The sequence below is a fragment of the Chaetura pelagica genome, unplaced genomic scaffold (assembly GCF_000747805.2).
Source record: "Chaetura pelagica isolate M959 unplaced genomic scaffold, ChaPel_1.0 scaffold702, whole genome shotgun sequence".
Taxonomy (NCBI): Eukaryota; Metazoa; Chordata; class Aves; order Apodiformes; family Apodidae; genus Chaetura; species Chaetura pelagica.
In genome coordinates, this window is record NW_009952372.1 from 51,796 (window position 1) to 70,993 (window position 19,198).

The window sequence follows — 19,198 nt, forward strand, 5'->3', positions numbered from 1 at the left end:
GTGAAGTGACTCTAAACCCCATCCCCTGTCCCCCTCTGCTGCTGGGGGGAAGGAGGGAGAGAAACTGGGAACAAAGTGATTTGGGCCCGGGAAGAAGGGAGGGGTGGGGTAACATATGCAAGCTCTGCTCTTTGTGTTGTCTGTGGCCTGTGTGTGTTTGATTAGTGTGAAATTAAATTATTGTTTTTTCCCCAAGTTGAGTCTGCTTTGCCTGGGACCTTAATTGGTGAAGAACCTTCCTTGTCCTTTGTCTCAACCCATGAGCTTTGTCCTTTTCATCCCAGAGTGTGTGTGGGGGTGAATTGAGTGAGCAGCCATGGGGCTGTTCCTTTGTTGTCACGTTGGGCCAAAACCACAACAATGGTGAAGTACAATATGCACCTCAAGGTAATCTGACTCTGGTGGAGAATCCTTAATTTGACAGTTGGTAAAAGATAGAGCCTACGTGTAATATATATGGTATGGAATAAGAGGTGGTATGTCCTGGTTTGAGGCAGGATGAAGCAAATTTTCCTTTTACGGTTGTTTTTTTTCCTTCAGTAAGCTCTCTTTTAACTAGCAGCAAGTTTTCCAGCTAGTGGACTGAGAATGCTAGAATATTTATTTTACTGCTGAGACCCAAAGGTCGCTTTTTGCTCTGCTGCCACAGAGGCTACCGAGGCAGAAGAGTCGTACCTGTAACTCCCGCAGCAATGAGTAGACTAGACAGCCAGCAAAACTGACCAAAGTATTCCATTCCATATACCTACATAAGCTCAGTGTAAGGTCAAAGATCACAGAAGACAACTTTCTTCCTGTTTCTTCTTCCCTTCTCTTCTGTCCATAGCTGGCGTTTGGGGAGGACTCCATCTATCCATCACTGTTGACCCCCAAGCTCATGCATTCCTGACCCTCATAACTCTACCCTCAGCTCCTGTCTGCTCTGCTGCTATCTCTGGCAGTGTCCTGGGACATTTCAGGACTGTTCACAGCTAAGTAGAGTGCCCTGGGAGTTGCTGGGGGTGAGGGAGAGGTAACAGGGTTTTGCACATTCCTGAACATATTTGTATATAATTGTACATATTGACAATGCACATAGAAGCATTACACAGAGATGCTCAGAATAGCAGTTGTCAAGCCAACTGGTACACCAAGGTACACCAGATATTACAGGTAACGTCACATGGAGATGTTTGTTTAAGCTTAAATGCACCTTAGTATACCTTTGTATCCATCTGAGGCTATTTAAACTCAAGGTAAAGTACCAATGGAAGTTTAGGTTGCTTCTGGAGCTGAGTCTGAAATCCTCAGAAGACTTTTCTGTGATGTCTGTGCTACAGCCCTTTTAAATATGCACAGGAACTATCTACAGGAAATCCCTTCTAAGCATACAGAGATTGCATGCTGTAAGAGTAACCAGGAACAAGTCAACTGAAGTTTAAAGATGACTATTTCAAAATAACTAGGAGTCATAATTCTTAATACTTACTTAGTAAGATGCCGACATAATACATCTTTACAAATTGGCTGTTCAGCCAAAGTCAGCCAAAACTCACAAGCCTCCAAAGCCACATTTTCATCTTGATCCTGAGTCCTCTGAAGCATATACTACAGAATATAAAAAAAAAATTATTTGTATAAGATATAAGCCTTAAGTACCCAAAAAGAAGCTATCAACATTGCAAAGTATGCTTGCAAAAACAGACTATGTTACAAAGAGTAATTCAGTTTCTTTGAGGTGAGAAGAAACAGATATAAGAAGCTACTTAAAGCTATGGTGGAATAACCCAAAAGATTTATTTCTTACTGTTGGGTGGTTCAGATTCTAAGTTTCTTCACTGCTTAAGAACATTATTACCAAGAAACTACAGACGTACTCAAGATAGTAAACCGCAGTTTCCTGAGAACAGTTTTTATTTTTTAAATTATTTTACCACCCCCCTTTACCTTTTTACCCTATACACTTAGTAAGATGGAAATAATTTTTATATCCAGCACCATAAAAAAGCTTCCCCTTCAAATCTTGATTACCTGACAGAATGCAATTAAGTAGAACCCATAACAGGGAAGAAAAGTCTTACTTTTTTCTAGCATGAATGGTAATTCATATATTCAATATCAAATTTTTAAGCTTACTGTTAAAATTTAATCCTCCTTAAAAAGTAATCAAATACCTGTGTAAACAGCCTAAGTATACCACAACTACATCAGTTTCTTATACAGAACTGCCATAAAAATTTAGGAAGGATGGTTGCAACTTCCAAAACAGTAATTTCTGCATTCTTCCATGCCAGCCCTTATTTCTGAAGCAGCTGGTTCTTCCACTCATTTTAGGAGCCTCATGTAAGTCCATGCAGCTAACTTTCCTCACTCATGGATTTAAAATGAGCAAAAGAAAACCTTCAAAATACCGTTTTATTCTCAAAATCAAACAGAACAGGGTGACTTATGTTATCCTTACACATTTCAGAGATGCAAGATTTGCCACAAACACCCCCCCTCCTACAGAATTGCACTAAATTGCAAGTGTTTCCTAAAGGGTCACTATTGTGATTAAGAACTCACGGTAACAGAAATACTGCTCTATTCTGAGTTGTCAACAGATTGCAGGTTGGAAAATTTGAAAAATGTCCCACCCATTGCAAGCAAGGCTTCATTAATGCACCTGAAGTGATTCTGCATTTTTCCCCAGAGGACTTGAAAATCCACTATTTTGTTGTATCCAGTTTTTTTGTCAGAAAGTCAAAAACAGAATGACAAAGTATTCTCTATTTGAAGGTGCTTCTTACACTGTAATTTCCTCTTTAAGTATTACAGTATATGCTCCATGAAGCTCTTCAAGGAGTTAATAAATAGGACCCTCTGGGAAATGGCCCTCAGGGACAAGGGAGCAGAACAGAGCTGGCAAATCTTTAAGGATGCTTTCCATAGACTGCAAGAGATCTCAATTCCCAGGTGTAAGAAATTGGGCAAGGAAGGCAAGAAACCAGCATGGCTGAGCCGAGACCTGCTGCTCAAACTAAAAGGCAAGATGGAACTACACAGACAGTGGAAGAGGGGACAGGTATCCTGGGAAGAGTATAGGGGTGTTGCCTGGTTGTGTAGGGACAAGATCAGGAAGGCCAAGGCCCAATTCAGCTGAACTGGGCAAGGGATGTAAAGGAGGGCTTCTACAGGTATGTAAACCAGAAAAGAAAGGTTAAAGAAAGCATACCCCCCTGATGAGCAGCAGTGGTGAACTAGTAACAACAGATGAGGAGAAGGCTGAGATTCTCAATGACTTTTTTGCCTCAATCTTCACTGGCAACCCCTCCCCTCACGGCTCTCAAGTTGATGGCCCACAAGACGGAGACCAGGGAGACGAAGTCCCTCCCACCGTAAGCAAAGACAAGGTTCATGACCATCTGAGGAACCTGAACCTACACAAGTCCATGGGACCTGATGAGATGCATCCCAGAGTCCTGAAGGAATTGGCTGATGTAGTTGCCAAGCTACTCTCCATGATATTTGAAAAGTCATGGCAGTCAGGTGAAGTCCCTGGTGACTGAAAGAAAGGAAACATTACACCCATTTTTAAAAAGTGTAGAAAGGAGGATTGGGAACTACCGACCTGTCAGCCTCACCTCTGTGCCTGGGATGATCATGGAACAGATCCTCCTAGAAGCTCTGACAAGGCACATAGAGGACAGGGAGGTGATTCAGGACAGCCAGCATGGCTTTACTAGGGGAAAATCCTGCCTGACCAAACTATTGACTTTCTACAACCATGAGACTACATCAGTGGACAAGGGAAAAGCAGTGGGTGTCAATCTATCTGGACTTCTACAAGGCCTTTGACACAGTCCCCCACAACTTCTCTCTAAGTTGGAGAGATATGGGTTTGATGGGTGGACTGTTCAGTGGATAAGGAATTGGCTGGATGGTCGCATCCAGGAGGTAGTGGTCAATGGCTCCATGTCCAGATGGAAAATGGTGACAAGTGGTGTCCCTCAGGGGTCCATACTGGGACCAGTGTTGTTAAATATCTTCATTAACGATATTGACAGTGGCATTGAGAGCACCCTCAGCAAGTTTGCTAATGACACCAAGCTGGGTGATGCAGTCAATATGCCAGAGGGATGGGATGCCATTCAGAGGGACCTGGACAAGCAGGAGAAGTGGGCTCAGGTGAACTTCATGAGGTTCAACAAGGCCAAGTGCAAGGTCCTGCACCTGGGCTGGGGCAACCAGATACAGACTGAGGGAAGACATGCTAGAGAACAGCCCTGTGGAAAAAGACCTGGGGGTACTAGTGGATCAAAAGCTGGACATGAGCCACCAATGTGCAATTGCAGCCCAGAAGGCTAATCACATCCTGGGCTGCATCAAAAGAAGTGTGGCCAGCAGATCAAGAGAGGTGATTCTGCCCCTCTACTCTGCCCTGGTGAGACCTCACCTGGAATACTGCGTCCAGCTCTGGAGCCCCCAACACAAGAAGGATGTGGACCTGTTGGAAAGGGTCTAGAGAAGGGTAATGAAAATGATCAGAGGGCTGGAGCAACTCTCTTATGAAGACAGACTGAGGGAGTTAGGGTTGTTCAGCCTGAAGAAGAGACGACTCCAGGGAGACCTTATAGCAACCTTGCAATACCTGAAAGTAGCCTATATGAAGGCTGGGGAAGACCTGTTCACAAGAAGATGTAACAATAGGACAAGGGATAATGGTTTCAAGCTAGAGGAGGTTAGATTTTGGTTGGACGTTAGGAAAAAGTTATTTAATACGAGGGTGGTGCATGGGGGCCCCATTCCTGAAGACATCCAAGGTCAGGCTTGACGGGGCTCTGAGCAATCTGTTCTAGTGTGAGATGTCCCTGCTTATTGTAGGGGAGTTGGATTAGATGACCTTTAGAGGTCCCTTCCAACCCAATACATTCTATGATTCTAAGTTAGATAGTAGTATATTGAAAAAGCTACTTACACTCAGTGGTATAAGATAGCCATATACACAGCCTCAAAAACATAGAATGGGAAGGGACACCTTCCATTAGATCAGGTTCCTCAAAGCCCCATCCAACCTGGCTTTGAACACTTCCAGGGAGGGGGCACCCATAACTCCAGCATCTCACCACGCTCACAGTAAAGAACTTCTTCCTAATATCCAATCTAAATCTACGCTCTTTCAGTTTGAAACTGTTACCCCTCATCCTATCACTACACTTCCTGATAGAGTCTCTCACCATCTTTCCTATAGGCCCCCATAATAAGAACAGTGATTCTAGTAACAAAGTGTGGGAAGATTATTTAAAGGCTTTTTTTATATTACCATGCCAAATTTTAATAAGTACTTTTAATTCTAAGCTATAAAGCTCTACTGACTTTAGGCAATGGAAATAGTTGCTTCATAACAATAAATAGCAAGGGAAACAAAATAGCACAGGAAGATTATTCAGAACTGGTCTGTGTACTCTAACAGACAGTATTGTGTCAGCCTTATGTCAAGCCATCAAGAAAAGAATATCATGATACACAAATCATTAAGAACATATCCTCTGTAGTAGTAAGAGACATCTGAATAAAGTAACAGGATGCACACAATCTTATGACTTCAGCAACAAGCTGATTTTCTGTGTTATGAAGTTATCAATACACTATTCATTCATTACAAGTAATGTCATTATGCACTGTAAAATAAAAAGTCAGGAGTTCTACTGAGAAAGATATTAGGAGCCACATGTTTGGCTAAATATGCTCTATGAACATACAAGTGCAATCTAATAACTGAAACCTGTTAGGTCAGTCTACTCTGACATATCCTGTTGTCATGTTCACAGACAAAGCAAAGAAAATAAAAAACCACACCACAAACACACACACATCTGCTTCTGCTTACCTGGCAGTATATGTTCAAAAAACCCACTGAAATCCAAACTCAACCATTTCTACATGGTCCAGGAACTTGGCAAGAAAGCTAATACTAAACCTGTCTGCTTTAAAAACATTATGCTAGCCAAGACCCTCTGTCTTAAGAATATTAACGATCCAGTAGTGATTCTAACTACTTTAAAAGTGATTCTCCGTAAGTATAAAAAACACATGGATACAAATTTTTCTTTTTAAGACTTCCTTCAGTTAGAGCAGCCACCATCAGCATTCAGCTTGGAGGTATTCAAGCTTCAAAGGGGCAAAACCAGACTCATTAGAATGTTGAAGAGAAGGGTCGGGGGATCTCATCCAGTCAGTTATGGAATATTATTTTTGCACACCCCAATATGTATACAGAACCAGGAAAATTGGTAATGGTAGTCCCAAAACCGGGGGGAGGGAACTAAACTTTGTTATAGAACAAAAATTTGCTACTACTGTCTTTTGTAGATAAGTAGTCTAGTAATAGTTTTCCCAAGAGCAAAATACCAGATAGAATGAAAATACAATCTTGATCTTCTGGCTGGGGACATAATTTCTACCCACAGAAGTTCCTTACTGATCTTAGGAGGGTGAAGAGACAGAGAAGTTATCACTTGTTGACAATATAATCTCCAAAGCTTTATTCTCTCAAAAAAAAAACCACCCCAAACCCAACCAAAGAGAAAAGTCACTACGTACCAACAATCCCTACTTGTCCTGTGTTAAATGAGGACATTTTTGCCAGTGTTGGTGTCATGGAATTCCAGACAACAATAGGAAGACTAGATAGCAAGCCAAGGCTGTCATGGTTCACCTCCATTTTATGTCTCTCTAATGTCTTTGTCCAGGAGCAAAAAAACAAACCAAACCATGTTGTCTGTACTTAGCCCTTATAGAATATGACACTGGGTTATAACCCACTTGTTTACATGAAGTCTGCATAAGAAACATACTGATCTTAGCTATATTTCCAATCTAGCAAGTAGTGTGTGTAAAGGGTGGCTAGAAACTGCCAGTATTTCCCAGAAATATGGTATATGCATTGTCTGTCAAATACAGTGTCGAGTTGGCAATTAGCTAAAAAGAAACTTTTGCAACCTTGATCTTGAAGGAAAATGAAGAGTAGGCAAGCACAAGAATAACATACCCATTCTGATGAATGCTTTTAATTTGTTATTATTTCTGCAACCCCAAACGTGTTTCAGCATGCAATCTGGGAAGTGAGACTCACCTCAACTATATTAATCATGTGAGGAAGCAGGCGATCCATTCGAACTTCCAGTAACATTACCAGAGCACGGCAAACGTTTTTGCGTACTTCAGGCTCCTCATCACCAGCCAGTGCAAAAAGATTCTGTTGGAATGTAATATCAGTTGAAAAGCCTCAATTCATTTATTTCAACTTGTATTTAAATTTACATTACTGACAAACTAAGATATTCCAACATGTACTTCTATACCCTCCCACCCCTCAGAATACCGTATTATTTCTTTAACATATATGGTTTAGCAAGTGAACTCTTCAGACTCTCAATGTGTATTGTTACCCAGTGTTTTGATCATGTGTACATTAGATAAAAGAACATTATTTCCTGAATTATAATTTTTCCCTAAACATTAATGGAGTTCTGAAGCTAGAAAACTCCTTCAGTATGTAACAGCAGCAAATAAAATACTCTAGATAACCTAAAATATCACCCTCCTAATCCACATTCAGTATTAGTATTCAGAGAGACCCATCATCCAGACTCAGTGACATGATGATCTCTGTACTTATCTCTCCATCACAGGTGAGACTGCTGCCAGTACCGTTTATTTATGAAAAGGAAGCATCGTTCAAAATACTATTTTTTGGGGCTGGGAGAGTGCTTCTACTAATCTGAGTGTAAGTATACAGAATGAACTTCAATCCATGGGGACTGAAGCTAAGAATAGGAAGCCAGCAATGTGGCATTTTGGGGTAGCGGTGGTTGTAAAACATTATTCAAAGCCCCTCAACCAAGAATGTACACTCACCTCAATAAAAGAATCTATGTGCAACATAAGAGCTTGAGTTCTACTGATGATAAATTGATTGACACATGCAACAGCATGAGACCTACAAATGGAAGAGTTAAAATACACATTTTTCATTACTTAAACATTTTCCAAACTGTACATAAGCATCAAAATCATTAGGAAGCAAATCACATTGTCCAAGCATCTAGAGGCAAGAGGGAACAAATCTGCACATCTAAATTGTTACCAAGAAAAATTACTATATCACATTTTAAGTACCATCTTATATTCCAGTATATCTAATAACTATTTTTAATTTAAGTATTCAATATATAAAAACAAGAGCAAGATGACTATACCTGGCACATTTGTTCTGAACAGTATGTAAGGATGTTCTTTTAAAGTATATTATGATTACTGATCTTTTCTGATATTAGCAATTCCATACAAGTCAACACAGGGAAATTTTAGCATACCGTTCTTCATTGATAATTATCAAACTGCTTTTGCAAAATGTTTAGCATTTAATGAGACCAAGAAGCATAAGTAATATAGTTGTAACTTAGAACAAATACGCACTTGCATTAGGATACATATAAAAACACTTGTGATAGAAACATACTAAAAGTGAAGAAGTGGTTCTTCTATTCCACTTTATGCATAGCCATTATTTATAAGTCATTTTCATTCTCAGAGATATCATAGAATCATAGAATCATTAAGGTTGGAAGGGACCTTAAAGATCATCAAGTTCCAACCCCCCTGCCATGAGCAGGGAACCCTACCACTAGACCAGGTTGCACAAAACCTCGTCCAACCTGGCCTTAAAAACCTCCAGGGATGGGGCATCAACAACCTCCCTGTGCAACCCATTCCAGTTCCTCACCACCCTTATAGTGAAGAATTTCTTCCTAATATCTAACCTAAATCTCCCTCTCTCAGTTTAAAACCATTACCCCTTGTCCTATCACTATCTTCTCTGATGAAAAGCCCCTCCCCAGATTTCCTGTAGCCCCTTCAAGTACTGGAAGGCCGCTATAAGGTCTCCCTGGAGCCTTCTCTTCTCTAGGCTGAACAGCCCCAATTTTCTTATCCTGTCTTCACAGCAGAGGTGCTTCAGGCCTTTGATATATAAAAGCTAAATTATGCAAGTAAAGGCACAAGGCAAAGCTACCTTTAACACAGGTACCTTTAAAATCCTTTGAAGATCCATTCAAGTATTTTTACTAACGTAACTCCAAATGTCAGGTATGTTCATACATTTCTTGAAAGAGTCTCATAAACCAGTGTTCAAAAGTTGTCTCTTGACAGTTTTAAATATAAAGTATTTTACTGACACTACTAATATTCTTCATAATTCAGCACTATGCACTGAAACCAGACCATGGGTCAGCAGGTGATCTGCTTTAAAGTTGAAACTGGTTTATCTATCTCAAAGCCACAAACATAATAGCATACAAAAAGTGAAAGACTGTTTAATGTGATAAGGAAAAAATGAGGTTTCTCTCCATCTTTCCCAGCTCCAATGAAGTATTAAGCTTATCTTTCCACAAGTGCAAGTTCATGCTGTTATATATTTTTCTTGGTGCACATCTATTTTAGGTGAGTTTCTAAATCTTATTGTCATATATTCTTAGTTATACTCTTTGTTTTAGTCTTCATCATCTACTACTGCTGGCAATAATTGCTGCCTCCAAGTTGTAGAATCTTTCAATACAATTTTCAAACACAAGTTCAAAAACACATTTCACAGAATCACAACAGAATGGTTGAGGTTGGAAGTGACTTCTTGTCTTATCCAATGCCCCTTCTCAAGTAGGGTCACCTAGAGTAGACTACACAGGACCACATCCCAACAGCTTTTGAATACAAGGATGGACAACCTGTACCAGCGCTTGATCACGCTCACAGTAAGAAAAAGTGCTTCCTGACATTAAGGCAGAACCTTCTGTGGTTCAGTTTTTGCCCATTGCCTTTTGTCCTGTCACTGGGCACCATTGAATAGAACCTGGCTTTGTCTTCTTTGCAGCCTTCCTGCATGTATTTATACACATGGATGAGATCTGCCCTCAGCCTTCTCTTTTCCAGGCTGAATAGTCCCAGCTCTCTCAGCCTTTCCTCATAGGAGAGATGCTCCAGACCCTTGATCATCTTCATGGCCATTTGTTAGACTCCAGTAGCTCCATGTCTCTCTCGTACTGGTGAGCCCAAAACTGGACACAGTACTCTAGGTGTGGCCTCACTTGGAAGGTGAGGGGAAGGATCATCTCCCATGCTGGCAACACTCTAGTCCAGGATACCATTCATCATCTTTGGGGCAAGGGCACATTGCTGTCTTATTTCAGGGTCAAAGCTACCTTTCTTGTTAATCAATATTAGCAATAACAAGGTAATTCTGGAATTTCTCTTCTATCCTATACTTCTGTTAGTTTGGAGAAATTAATACTGTATTAAAGTAAAAATATGTTGAACCCAATTATTTTGATCCAGCTGAAAGACAGAACTTTTTAAGTTATGGTGCAGTTAAAGCAGAAAAAAATTTTCTGCAAGAACTCTGAAACTAATATCAGCAAACGTTTTTTACTCTCCCAATACTGCATTGCAAAAAGAATGCAAGATAATTCTTTCTAATCAGAATATGAAATTCTCATAATATGCAAAATCTTACAAGAAACAGTTTGATTTTCAAAGTCGGACAGCTATTAGATTTGGGAGATATATAAAGAGAGGCTAATCCATTAAATAAGCAGATAAGCACGGAAATTACTGATGCATGAAATCTCTGTGGCTTTTCTTCTCACATTTGCACGTGCAGGATCATTTAAAAAAACAAAGCATGTTTTTTAAACTGTTTTATAAAATATCAACCTTGCTGCTCATGTAAACAATTTTTTAACAGGTAACTTTAGTACAACACCTAAAACTACCTTATTTTTGGACTGCTGTGCTTGAAAAACTGCAAGAATTTAGGTATCATGATATTGAGTGGTCGGTCCAATACATCACTATCTAAAATTTCAGCAGAATCTTCACATATCTTCTGAAGAGCACCAAATGCACCCTATTGAAAAAAAAGAAAGCTGTTTAACACTTTGAAGAAAGCAACATTTCAGGTTTTCTACAGAACAGGAATTTTAACACAATACCACAGTGAATTAATAAAGTAAATGTAGCAAACAAAACAGGGAGTTAGAACATCCTTAAAGGTTTTTTATTTAAGCACTTCACACTGTCATCTGTAGGCTTCCAAACTGGATGAGTCTATTACACAGAAGTGATAATTTTATTTTTAGCATTCAATACTCGTTTATTCAATCATTATTTTAAAAATGCTTAAAAGCAAAATTGTATTTGAAAAATAAATTACAAGTTGCAGAAGCATCCTATTTAATTTCACATGTGATTTTATTTCCCTTAATCATTTGTTATAGGGTAAAACAGAACTCCGGACATTATGGTCAATTTGAGTTTCATTTTCAAATGTTTTTCTTAAGAAAGCAGCACTAAAATACTACATAACAGCATGACATCTTGGACCACTGTCATATCTCTAAAGATTATTTTATAAAAAATGCTTCAAACACTTATGGAGACAGCATAGAGTAATTAAAATTGTGTCAGACAAGGTTTTTTTCTCCTCATAACTTAAAACAGTTGAGCTGGTATTTTTTTTATTTTCCTTAATAAAAACTGAACAAAAGAGAGTTCATTTCACACTAGCCTGATATAGCAGGCACAGATCACATTTCTAGATTAAGAAAAATGAACAATGCTACTTTTAAGACAGACAAAATTCAGGGACAACTTGATGATGCTTAAAAGATTTGGCATCACAAAGTCATAACTTCAGGAAGATCATCCTCAGCCATAGGCAAGCCAAACTGGTAAAGAGGCCTTTAAACTGATGAGGCTGGGGGAAGGAACCTCCATTCATTCCACAGCGATCAATTTCAATGTGATGCTGGCACCAGTAATAGATGCCCAGAGCCTATAGAAGGGGTGCAGGTCAGCAGGGGAGCATCTGGAGTGCAGCATAATGAAATCCCAGCCCCTCCAGCTGGTCAGTTACCTTCACTGAAGGCACAGCTTAAATAACTATTGAAATGCACGCAGCATGGGGAATAAACAAGAGGAATTAGAGATGAGTGCGAGCCTGCAGGGCTATGATCTTATTGGCATCAGAGACCTGGTGGAATGGCTCCTATGACTGGGGCATCAGAATGGAGGGTTATAGACTCTTTAGGAAGGACAGACAGGGGAACCAAGGTGGGAGTGTTGCCCTCTATGTCAAAGACCAGTTGGAGTGCATGGAACTCTCCCTGGGGATGGATGAAGAGCCAATTGAGAGCTTATGGGTTAAGATTAAGAGGAAGGCAGGCACAAGGGCCATTAGTGGGGGTCTGCTATAGGCCACCTGACCAGGAGGACAGTATAGACGAGGCACCCTACAGACAGATAGGATCATCTTCGGTCATGGGTGACTTCAACCACCCTGATAACTGTTGGAGGAACAACTCTGCAAAGCACAAACAATCCAGGAGGTTCCTAGAGTGTGTTGATGACAACTTCCTTTTCCAAGTAATTGAGGAACCAACAAGGAGAGGTGCTATGCTGGACCTTAGCCTCATCAACAAGGAAGGGCTGGTGAGGGATGCTAAGCTCAAGGGCAGCCTAGGTTGTAGCAACCATGAAATGGTGGACTTCAAGATCCTTAGGGCAGCAAGGAGGGCTCACAGTAAGATTACTACCCTTGAGTTCAGGAGGGCACATTTCAGGGATCTGCTCGAGAGAGTGTCATGGGATAACATCCTGGAGGGAAGAGGGGCCCATGAAAGCTGGCTGATATTTAAGGATCACCTTCTCCAGGCCTAAGAGTGATGCATCCCAACTAAGAGAAAATCAAGTAAAAACTCCAGGAGGCCAACGTGGATGAGCAAGCAGCTCCTAGAAAAGCTCAAACTTAAGAAGGAAGTATAGAGAGGATGGAATCTAGGGCAGGTACCCTGGGAGGATTACAGAGAGGTTGTCCGAGCAGCTAGGGATCAGGTGAGGAGAGTCAAATCCCAGATGGAATTAAATCTTGCCAGGGATGTAAAGACCAACAAGAAAAGCTTCTATAGGCATGTTGGGGATAAAAGGACAACCAAGGAAAATGTAGGCCCTCTCCTGAAGGAAATGGGAGACCTAGCTACGCAGGATATTGAGAAAGCTGAGGTTCTCAATGACTTCTTTACATCAGTCTTCTCTGATGAGGGCTCCAGCCTCATCGTAAAGGCCACAGCAGGTGAAAGCAGGGACTGGAAGAACAAAGTACCCTTCACTGTAGGAGAAGAACAAGTTCATGACCATCTAAATAACCTGAAGGTGCACAAGTCTATGGGACCTGATGGGGTCCATCCATGGGTCCTGAGGGAGCTGGCAGATGCAGTTGCTAAGCCCCTGTCTGTCATATTTGAGAGGTTATGGCAGTCTGGTGAGGTTCCCATTGATTGGAAAAAAGGAAACATAGCCCCTATTTTTAAAAAGGGGAAAAAGGAAAACCCAGAGAACTACAGGCTGGCCAGTCTCACCTCTGTGCCCAAAAAGGTAATGGAACAGATCCTCCTGGAAAATCTGCTGGGGCACATGGAAAATAAGGAGGTGATTGGTGACAGCCAACATGGCTTCACTAAGGGCAACTTGTGCCTGACCAATTCGGTGGCCTTCTACAACAAGGCTACAGAGATGGTGGATGGTGGAAGAGCAACTGACGTCATCTACCTAGATTTATGCAAGGCATTTGACACTGTCCCACATGACAGCCTGGTCTCCAAAGTGACAAGACATGGATTTGACAGATGGACCACTCGGTGGATAAGTAATTGGCTGGATAGCCACACCCAGAGAGTTGTGGTCAATGGTTCAGCATCCAAGTGGAGGCAAGTGACAAGTGGCATTCCTCAGGGGTCAGTATTGGGACCATTGCTGTTCAGTGTCGTTGTTGGAGACATGGACAGAGGGATTGAGTGCACCCTCAATGGGTGGTAATGGTTTTAAACTGAAAGAGGGCAGACTTAGGTTAGACATCAGGAAGAAATTCTTCACCGTGAGGGTAGTAAGGTGCTGGAATAGGTTGCCCAGGGAGGTTGTGGAAGCCCCCTCCCTGGAGGTGTTTAAGGCCAGGTTGGATGAGGCTTTGTGCAGCCTCATACCTAGCAGAACATGTTCTGCCCATGGCAGGGAGGTTGGAACCTGATGATTTTTAAGGTCCCTTCCAACTTTGACCTTTCTATGATTCTATGACACTTCTCAGCTGAGATGCTATGATTACCCATATACAGTCTTATTCTGCCTTTATGCAAATAAAACATTCATTTGCATAAACACTAAGAACATGGAATATAGGTAGAATAAAACATAACAAATTTGAGCTGCCACAGGCAGAACATGTTCCACTAGACCAGGTTGCTCCAAAAGCCCCATCCAGCCCAGCGTTGAACACTTCCAGGGACATGGCATCCACAATCCCCCCGGGCAACCTGTTCCAGTGTCTCAAATTTAGATGGTAATGCAGTGAAAAATAAGCCTCCTTACCTCACAGGTGTTGTAATCTTCAGAATCCAACAGGCTGCAAAGCTTTGGTAAGAGTTCAGGCCAGTTCTGTAATTCCCCTTTTGAAGCAATGGTTGTTATCAGAATGCCTAAGTGAATCAGAGGAATAAAAGAAACAAGATCTCATATATACTCTTCTCAGAGATCTAAGGAGTTAAGAAATTTCTTGGTTTATTAAGAGCTGGTAAGTATAAAAAGAAGTAGCACATTTCATTACAAATGGTATTTGAAGGACTTTGAAATGCAAAGGCAGGTTGTTCCTTCCTGCTACCATGAAGGGTTCGGACATGAGAAGCCAAACACAAAGTAATTCCCACTTAAAGGAATAATCATGCTCAAACACTGCAAGGCAGGTTCTCCTGTAAGTTTACTAAAAGCTGTACAAATCTTGACCTCCAGTAAACAGAATATCCACCTCAAGTCACCTCCTCTTTATTATGATACAAAAGCATGAGCATAGAAAGCTGTCATTCAATAAATTTATAACCCAATGGCAAATTATACATTCACAACTTTACTATGTTTACACAAAACATTAAGGACACATTCTAAGACTGAGATACCTACTAAGAGCTTGCACACACTATAGCAGGTGTCTTCATCTAGCCCACATCCAGGGCTAAACTGAAGCAGTTTGTTCTCTCACCGAGTGCCCCCTTCCCAGCCAAGAAGGGGAATCAGGAAGAGGAGAGAAGCCTCATGGGTTGAAATAGAAATAGATTTCATGAAATCACAAAACTAATACAAACACCCACATAAAGTAATTAACTTATACTCAGGACTAGCAGAGGGAGCAACAGGAAGCAGAACTACCCACCCTCAGCATACATTGCATTCAGCAAGAGTCGTCTCCAGAGAGTGAGTGATTGTGCTTCTCACGAGATCTTTGTCAATCCCCGCATCTCTAGTCATCTGTCCCAACTGCTTGACTCTGTTATCCTCTAATTCCACACCATCCACTCTGTTATCCCAGCACCGGAGCAGCCGAGTAACAAGGTGCTCTCCTTCATGCTGACTATAATCTTTGCAGATACCTCGCAAGTCACTAAAGGACAGAGATCAGCTAGTCACCTCTTCACGACCCAACCTTGTGTATTGCCTCTTATACACAGGGGCAACTAGCACCATTTGAGTGTCTAAGTCAGCTGCATCACCCATCACTGGAATCTGAGAGACTGCAATGCTTCTCATCACTGCAAAGCCCACTGCAGGGGTTGCGGCCGCTACAGAAGATCTATGCCAAGGTTTCATGCTTCATTATACCATAAGCTAAGGCCATACAACCCAGAAAAACTACACCCATAAGTCCACGCCCAAAACCAATAAATCAAATAAAACTGTCCCAGTTTTAGCCAGGTTAAAGCCAATTTTCTTTTTAATGATTTTTTTTTCCTTCAGCGAACTCTCTTTTGAGCAGCACGCTTGCTGAAATTAACGGCAAGTTTTCCAGCTACTGGACTGAGTTGCCACCTCAGTGGTGCATAGATGACAAAATCGCACCAACAGAGACTCTGTGGTCCCCATTCATAAGCTGATTTGGCAACTGGAGAGCCAAGGAGTGATCAGCAGGACTCATTCACCCTTTAACAGTCTTATATAGCAAGTGCAAAAACCTAATGGCGAGTGGAGGCTGACAGTGGACTATCATGGCCTGAATAAGGTGACACCACCGCTCAGTGCTGCTGTGCCAGACATGCTAGAACTTCAGTACAAGCTAGAATCGAAAGCAGCCAGGTGGTGTGCCACTAATGCTCATGCCTTTTTCTCTTTTCCTCTACAACCAGAGTGCAGGCCACAGTTTGCTTTCACCTGGAGGAGAGTCCAGTACACCTGGAATCGACTGCCCCAGGGGTGGAAACACAGCTCAACCGTTTGCCATGGACTGATCCACGCTGCACTGGAGAAGGGTGGAGGTGCAGAACACCTGCAAGTATATCAATGACATCATTGTGTGAGGTAACACACCAGAAGAAGTCATCAAGAAAAGGTAAAAAGATCATCCAAATTATTTTGAAAGCTGATTTTACTGTAAAAAGAAGCAAGATCAAGGAACCTACACGAGAAATCCAATTCCTGGGAATTAGGTGGCAAGATGGACGTCACCAGATCCCAATGGAAGTGATTAACAAAATAACAGTTATGGCCCCATCAACTAACAAAAAGGACACTCAAGCCTTTTTAGGAACTGTTGGTTTCTGGAGAATGCACATTCCTGGTTACAGTCAACTTCTCTATGAGGTGACCCAAAAGAAAAACAACTTGAAGTGGGATCCTGACCAACAGAAAGCTTTTGAGCACATCAAAAAGGAGACTGTGCGAGCCATAGCCTTTGGACCAGTACAAACAAGACCAGACGTCAAAAACGTGCTCTATATTGCAGCCAGATACAGTGGTCCTACCTGAAGCCTCTGGCAGAAAGCACCAGAGGAAACTCAAGGCCGACCCCTAGGATTCCAGAGACGAAGTTCTAGAGGTTCCAAGGCCAACTATACGTTGACTGAAAAGGAGATGCAGCATATGAAGGAGTTAGAGCCGCTTCAGAAGTGATCGGCACTGAAGCGCAGCTCCTCCTGGCGCCCAGATTACCAGTGCTGAGCTTCATGTTCCAGAGTAATGTTTCTCCAATCCATCATGCCACCGATGCTACCTGGACTCCTTTAATTACCCAGCGAGCTCAAATATGAAGCCCTAATCGTCCAGGAATCCTAGAAGTTATTACTGACTGGACAGAAGGCACACACTTTGGAATGCCACCATGAGAAGTGGTGAGATGAGCTCAAGAATCTCCACCATATGACCATCTACCAGGGAAACACTGACTGAGAAACATTTGCTCTGTTCACTGATGGTTCCTGTCGTCTTGTAGGGAACCGCCGGAGATGGAAAGCTGTTGTTTGGAGTCCTGCATGACTTGCTGCTGAAGCAGCTGAAGGAGAAGTTGAATCGAGTCAGTTTGCAAAGGTCAAAGCCATCCAGCTGGCTTTGGACATTGCTGAGCGAGAGGGGTGGCCAAGACTCTATCTCTACACTGACTTGTGGAAGGCAGCAAATGCCTTGTGGGAGTGGCTAAAACAGTGGCAGCAGAACAACCTATTTGGGTTGCTGACCTGTGGAAAGACATTGCAGCTCGGATAGAGAAACTGATGGTAAAAGTGCACCATGTAGATGCACACGTGCCTCTGAGTCGAGCCACTGAGGAACATCGACACAACCAACGAGCAGATGAGGCTGCTCAGGTGTTCCAAATAGACTTAGACTGGGAACATAAGGGTGAACTCTTTCTGGCTCGATGGGCCCATGACACTTCAGGTCATCAGGGCAGAGATGCAACATACAAATGGGCTCGTGACCGAGGAGTGAACTTAACCATGGGCACTATTGTGCAGGTGATCCACGACTCTGAGACGTGAACTGCAATTAAGCAGGCAAAACCGATGAAACCTTTGTGGTATGAGGGGAGGTGGTCAAAGTATGGGAAGGCCTGGCAAATTGACTACATCACACTGCCTCAGACCTCCCAGGGTGAGCACTATGTGCTTATGATGGTGGAAACAAATACATATCCTGTCCTGTGTGCCTCATGCCACAGCCCAGAACATCATCCTGGGCCTTGAGAAGCAGCAAATCTTGTGGAGACACAGTACTCCAGAAAGAATTGAGTCAGACAATGGGACTCATTTCAAAAACAATCTTGTGACTGACTGGGCCAAAGAACATGCTATTGAATGGATCTACCATATCCCGTACCATGCACAAGCCTCAGGGAAAAATGAACGGTACAGTGGTCTGTTAAAATCTACCCTGAAGGCAATGGGTGGTGGAACTTGCAAAAATTGGGACAGACATTTAGCAAAGGCCACCTGGTTAGTTAACACCAGGGGATCCATCAATCGGGCTGGTCCTGCTCAGTCAGTCCTTCTATATACAGTATATGGGGATAAAGTTCCTGTGGTATGTGAAAGGAATCTGTTGGGGAAATGTGTTTGGGTTTTTCCTGCTTCAGGCAAAGAAAAACTTGTCTGTGGTGTTGCTTTTGCTCAGAGACCTGGACATACCTGGTGTGTGATGATGGAGGATGGTGAAGTACAATGTGTACCTCAAGGTAATCTGACTCTGGGGGAAAATGCCTAATTTGGTAGTTGATAGAACAGAGAATCTATATATTATATATATGGAGTGGAATAAGGGGTGGAATGTCCTGGTTTGAGCCAGGATGAAACCAATTTTCTTTTTACTGATTATTTTTTTTTTTCCAGTGAAGTCTCTTTTAAGAAGCACACTTGCTGAAATTAACAGCAAGTTTCCAGCTAGTCAGCTGAGAACACTCACGTTTATAGTCACTGCTGAGAGACCAAGGCCACTTTGCTCCACTTTTCGGATCTGCTGCTTCGGACACTAAAGGAGCAAAAGGGTCACATCTACAACCCTCCTGTAGGGAGGAGCAGACTAGACAGATGGCAAATTTGGCCAAACAAATTATTCCATCCCATGTTGACCACGCAGATTGAGGCGACGTCAACTGTAAGTCTGTGGCTCTGTGCTTGGCTGCTGGTGGACTGAGCAGAAAGGGGGGTTTCCCGCAGACAGGGAAGCCGAGGAAGGGAGACCCGCCAGGAGCTGGCAGCTCCCGTGAGAGAGGCTGAGGCTGATGTGGCTGGGGGGGTTGCCGGAGCAACTGGGAGAAATTTAAATGCAGGCAAGCCGGAAGTTCTCTCAGACCGCACAGATCGAGGCGGGTAGCACTCTT

At 42.2% G+C, this 19,198-nt stretch overlaps 1 protein-coding gene across 1 annotated transcript in view; it reads right to left on the reverse strand.

The window, feature by feature from the left end:
- LOC104398082 (transportin-1) overlaps positions 1–19,198 on the reverse strand; it is a gene marked incomplete at its 5' end in the record, with an annotated part of 63,124 nt that overhangs the window by 29,861 nt on the left and 14,065 nt on the right. The window contains 5 exons of the mRNA XM_010008126.1: positions 1,469–1,587; positions 7,094–7,216; positions 7,879–7,960; positions 10,788–10,921; positions 14,434–14,540. Coding sequence (XP_010006428.1) covers positions 1,469–1,587; positions 7,094–7,216; positions 7,879–7,960; positions 10,788–10,921; positions 14,434–14,540 — 565 coding nt within the window. The remainder of the gene's footprint in view (positions 1–1,468; positions 1,588–7,093; positions 7,217–7,878; positions 7,961–10,787; positions 10,922–14,433; positions 14,541–19,198) is intronic.